Here is a 6,000-nt window from a genome sequence, read left to right as displayed (position 1 = left end):
TTGCAGTACCTGGGTTTAACCACCTGGTGTCTCTCTTGCAGTACCTGGGTTTAACCACCTGGTGTCTCTCTTGCAGTACCTGGGTTTACCACCTGGTGTCTCTCTTGCAGTACCTGGGTTTAACCACCTGGTGTCTCTTGCAGTACCTGGATTTAACCACCTGGTGTCTCTCTTGCAGTACCTGGGTTTACCACCTGGTGTGTCTCTTGCAGTACCTGGGTTTAACCACCTGGTGTCTCTCTTGCAGTACCTGGGTTTAACCACCTGGTGTCTCTCTTGCAGTACCTGGGTTTAACCACCTGGTGTCTCTCTTGCAGTACCTGGGTTTAACCACCCGGTGTCTCTCTTGCAGTACCTGGACTTAACCACCTGGTGTCTCTCTTGCAGTACCTGGACTTAACCACCTGGTGTGTCTCTTGCAGTACCTGGGGTTCGGCAGTCCGTCCAGCGTGGGTCAGGGCAGACGGGCGGCGGCGGCGGCCGACCTGGCCAACAGCAGCGGGGAGACGGACGCCGTGCTGGAGATCGAGGAGAAGGACCGGCTGCTCACGCACGTGGAGGCCCGCGACCTCATCGAGTTCGGCATGATCCCCGAGTTCGTGGGCCGCCTGCCCGTGGTGGTGCCGCTGCACAGCCTGGACGAGGACAGCCTGATGAGGATCCTGACCGAGCCGCGCAACGCCGTGGTGCCCCAGTACCAGGCGCTGTTCAGCATGGATAAGGTGAGGCGGGGTCTCTACAGTACCAGGCCCTGTTCAGCATGGATAAGGTGAGGCGGGCTCTACGGTACCAGGCGCTGTTCAGCATGGATAAGGTGAGGCGGGCTCTACGGTACCAGGCGCTGTTCAGCATGGATAAGGTGAGGCGGGGTCTACAGTACCAGGCCCTGTTCAGCATGGATAAGGTGAGGCGGGGTCTACAGTACCAGGCGCTGTTCAGCATGGATAAGGTGAGGCGCGATCTACAGTACCAGGCGCTGTTCAGCATGGATAAGGTGAGGCGGGCTCTACGGTACCAGGCGCTGTTCAGCATGGATAAGGTGAGGCGGGGTCTCTACAGTACCAGGCCCTGTTCAGCATGGATAAGGTGAGGCGGGGTCTCTACAGTACCAGGCCCTGTTCAGCATGGTTAAGGTGAGGCGGGGTCTACGGGCTCTACGGTACCAGGCCCCTCAAAGTGTATAGCCAAGAGTTTTTTACCCCAAGCCATCAGACTCGTCAACAGAGCCCATTGACGCCCCCCCCCCCCCTGGACTACACTTGAGAACACTGCTGCTGACGATAAAAAACTGTATTTACACACTGCTCAAATTTGCTCATTGCTCATTGCACATCACACAAAATTTTTGGAACTGTACATAGCCATTTTGTTATTCAATTACATAGTATAATATCTACATCCTGATCTGCAATGCACATTTTTTAGAACTGTATTTAGTAATCTTTGTTTTAGTCATCTTATTTTATTCTATGCTAAAACTATTGTATTTTTATTATTGGAAGCTGCTGTAGTCGAGGGACCACAATAAATAGATGTTCACTCTTCTTGCTGTAAAGTACTGAAATAAGTGACAATAAAGGAATCTGAATCTGAACAGAGCAATGCCCCAAAGTGTGTACCCAACAGAGCAATGCCCCAAAGTGTGTACCCAACAGAGCAATGCCCCAAAGTGTGTACCCAACAGAGCAATGCCCCAAAGTGTATAAACAAAAGAGCAATGCCCCAAAGTGTGTACCCAACAGAGCAATGCCCCAAAGTGTGTACCCAACAGAGCAATGCCCCAAAGTGTGTACCCAACAGAGCAATGCCCCAAAGTGTATACCTAACAGAGCAATGCCCCAAAGTGTGTACCCAACAGAGCAATGCCCCAAAGTGTGTACCCAACAGAGCAATGCCCCAAAGTGTGTACCCAACAGAGCAATGCCCCCAAAGTGTGTACCCAACAGAGCAATGCCCCAAAGTGTGTACCCAACAGAGCAATGCCCCAAAGTGTGTACCCAACAGAGCAATGCCCCAAAGTGTGTACCAAACAGAGCAATGCCCCAAAGTCTATACCTAACAGAGCAATGCCCCAAAGTCTATACCTAACAGAGCAATGCCCCAAAGTGTGTACGCAACATAGCAATGCCCCAAAGTGTGTACCCAACAGAGCAATGCCCCAAAGTGTGTACCCAACAGAGCAATGCCCCAAAGTGTGTACCAAACAGAGCAATGCCCCAAAGTCTATACCTAACAGAGCAATGCCCCAAAGTGTATACCCAACAGAGCAATGCCCCAAAGTGTATACCAAACAGAGCAATGCCCAACATTAGGATTGTGTGTGTGTGTGTGTGTGTGTGTGTGTGTGTGTGTGTGTGTGTGCACGAGAGAGATGTAAAAGTAAAAGTGTGTTTCCTATACATTGTTGTCTGACAGTGTTTTGTGATATGATTTCAGTGTGACCTGAACGTGACCCCGGACGCCTTGAGGGCGATCGCCAAGATGGCTCTGGAGAGGAAGACCGGCGCTCGAGGTCTCCGCTCCATCATGGTGAGAGGGTGGAAAAAAAGCTTTTTACTCCCATGCTATGATAATAACACACCTATAACACCTACTGTATTACAAGATGCTTCCACCTGGTTTATCTTTTTATTTTATATAGTATATGTACTAGGGCAGCGGTTCTCAACAGGGGTTCCGCGGCACACAGGGGTTCCGCGGAGAGCTGTCAGGGGTTCCGCGAGATGCCTGATGGGAATGTTTCTTTAAGAATATAGAATGACAACTATTAACTAAACAAATAGTCTATCTAGTGCTTCATGTGTATACAATAATTGCCTAATCTAATAACATGAACTAAAAAAGAAATCGATCAAAATGTCTTCACACGTTTCGTAAAGTTATTATAGAAACAACTTAACGTCCGCGTCAGGCGTCATTGCTTTTACCAACAGATTTTCCAACGCATTTCCAGAGAAGTCGCATTCGTGTGACGTCACATCGCGGGTCCTATCTCCGTTACAGAGCCGGCTCTGATCCGTTATCAATGAATTGCAAAGCGGGCGGCTGTCGTGATAATAATTACTAAATGCATTCAGTGCTGGATCTAATCAAATGGATTTATCGAGACACGTTATGGAAAGTTCAAGACCGGATCACAAGCGTGCTAATTACACGCTTGGGCTACGGTGATGGGCTACTCGCCAAGTGCAGACAAAGTGAGTGTATCCGCTGCTGTTATTATTATGATACAAAATGTGAATGAATGAATGAAAACTGTATTTAACAGATAAACAGTAAAAGGCACTCTGCAGATTATTTATATATAGCTGTTTTATACGTCAACATTGTGTCCCTGACCGTCAACAAAGAATGGCAGGATGTGATGTCATAAACAAGCGTCACCTCACTAGAATAATATTTCCAAATGGTCACACTATGTTATTTTTATAGAAAACAGTGCAGCTGCAACAGATGGCACTTTATTGATATTTTTCTGTATTTAAAAAAATAAATACATGATTTTCTGTTTTGAGAAATGGTCACACTCGTTTTTTTTTTTTTTTTTTAAACAGTGCAGCTGCAACAGATAGCACTTTATTGATATTTTTCTGTATTTAAAAAAATAAATACATGATTTTCTGTTTGATAAATGGTCACAATGTTATTTGTATAGAAAACAGTGCAGCTGCAACAGATAGCACTTTATTGATATTTTTCTGTATTTAAAAAAAATAAATACACGATTTTCTGTTTGATAAATGGTCACACTATGTTATTTTTATGGAAAACAGTGCAGCTGCAACAGATAGCACTTTATTGATATTTTTCTGTATTTAAAAAAATAAATACATGATTTTCTGTTTGATAAATGGTCACACTGTTATTTTTATGGAAAACAGTGCAGCTGCAACAGATAGCACTTTATTGATATTTGTCTGTATTTAAAAAAATAAATACATGATTTTCTGTTTGATAAATGGTCACACTATGTTATTTTTATGGAAAACAGTGCAGCTGCAACAGAGTACTTTGATATTTTTCTGTATTTAAAAATAAAATACATGATTTTCTGTTTGTTTCCCGGTTTCAATGGGTTAAATAAACGTTATTTTGAAAGCAAGCACTTTTGTCATCATTGTAGCAAAAAAGACAGGACCGCAAAAGTCTTTATCGTATGTAGGGGTGCCCTGGAATATTTTTTTGGACACAGGGGTGCCTTGGCAGCAGAAAGGTTGAGAACCCCTGTACTAGGGGTGTAACGGTACACCAAAACCACGGTTCGGTACGCACCTCGGTTTTGAAGTCACGGTTCGGTACGGGTTTTCGGTACAGTGGGGGGGGGGGAGTTTGGCTTTCCATGTTCCACTCAGGGGTGATGTAGTGTGCAGTAACTGATTGTACTTGTAGGGCTGTCAGCGAATATTCTATATTGAAATTAATAACAGACTTGTAAATTTTCTTTTTTTTTATAATAATTAATATTAGATTCCCGTGGGTCTTGGGGAAGACTAAAATGTGTCCCCAAATGATTGGCTGGGAGTATCATGAAGAACAGGCGTGTTGAGCAGAAGCCTGCAGGCCAGTGGTCTAGCGTTCTACTAACGGGATCTTCTCATGCTTAGCCCACACAACAAGTTCTGCTTTGTAAGAATATTCTGAAAATGTGCTCCAGAGGGCCTTCCTTCACTGTGATTATGAACCCTGGGGTAAATGGTGCATTTATATAGCAGCTGTTATCCAAAGCTGTTATCCAAAGGTGCCGACCTGCTCATCGGAAGCACAGTTAGGGGGTTAAGTGTCTTGCTCATGGACACATCGACACGCTGCCCGGGAGGAGCGGGAACCGAACTAGGGGAACCTCCGGATTACCAGACGGCTGCTCTACCTCCCGAGCCACTGCCACTGTATCTATATGAAGCAGAGCATAATCCATCAACTGAATCATCTTGATCTGTTTGATCACGACAGGAGAAGCTGCTGCTGGACCCCATGTTTGACGTCCCGAACTCCGACATCATGACGGTGGAGCTGAATAAAGACGCGGTGGAGGGGAAGTCTCCACCGACATACGTCAGGTGAGGCACTATACTCACTGTACTTACATCTACATACGTCAGGTGAGACACTATACTCACTGTACTTACATCTACAGACATACGTCAGGTGAGACACTATACTCACTGTACTTACATCTACAGACCGTCAGGTGAGACACTATACTCACTGTACTTACATCTACAGACCGTGTTGGGGAGTCGTTCCTGTAGTTCAATTACTAGTTTAATTAAAGTAGTTGGGTGGTAGTTTAAGTTAGGGCTGCGCGGTTCTTGCTCAAATGTGAATCGCGATTTTTTTTCTCCAAGAATTGAGATCACGATTCTCTCACACGATTCTTATTTTTTTCAATAAAATCATTTGTTGCACTCTCTTTTTTTTATGACTTATACTTTATTGCATATTTCTTCTTTTTGCACACAGTACTTCAGGACAATACAATGAATGACATATTTTGCATCAGCATGGGTCAGTCCTGGAGGACGACACAGACACCTAGACCCCTAACGTCTAGGTTACACTGATAACCCCCATATGGGGGGGAAGACAGAAAAAAAATAAAATAAAAAATAAAGACATAAGAATAAGTAAACCTAAACAAACAAAAAATTCGACCATAAAAAAAATAAAAAATAGAAAGATAAATTAGACTAAGCTGAGAATAAAATGGGAAGTATTACCAAAACAAAAAGAAAACACCAAACGAAAAAATAAATCTACATTAAAACATAGAGCCATTCTTGTCGACATACACATGGTGCATTTGTCAGGTATTATATACTCATGTGCATCGTCGCTGTCTTAGACAAGTGTGCCCCCCCCTCCTTTTATAGTGAGTGAAATTGCTAATATTTCCCCCATTTACTAATATATTTGTCTCCTTTCTCTCCTAAACTAAAAGATATTTTCTCATAGGCAGCTACCCTACCCAGTTCTCCACTCCACTCTCGGAATGATGGGCCT

The 6,000-nt window shown here is 44.2% G+C and overlaps 1 protein-coding gene across 1 annotated transcript in view; it reads left to right on the top strand.

Moving 5' to 3' along the window:
* Nucleotides 1-6,000, top strand: part of clpxa (caseinolytic mitochondrial matrix peptidase chaperone subunit Xa) — a 56,727-nt gene that overhangs the window by 44,120 nt on the left and 6,607 nt on the right. Inside the window, exons 9-11 of the mRNA XM_084308167.1 lie at nucleotides 423-722; nucleotides 2,437-2,529; nucleotides 4,951-5,057. Of these exons, the coding sequence (XP_084164293.1) occupies nucleotides 423-722; nucleotides 2,437-2,529; nucleotides 4,951-5,057 (500 nt within the window). The remainder of the gene's footprint in view (nucleotides 1-422; nucleotides 723-2,436; nucleotides 2,530-4,950; nucleotides 5,058-6,000) is intronic.

Source organism: Notolepis coatsorum (assembly GCF_963971535.1).
Source record: "Notolepis coatsorum genome assembly, chromosome: 2".
In the NCBI taxonomy this organism is placed as follows: Eukaryota; Metazoa; Chordata; class Actinopteri; order Aulopiformes; family Paralepididae; genus Notolepis; species Notolepis coatsorum.
Note: the sequence above shows the minus strand (reverse complement) of the source record. Positions and strands in the feature narration are given on the sequence as shown.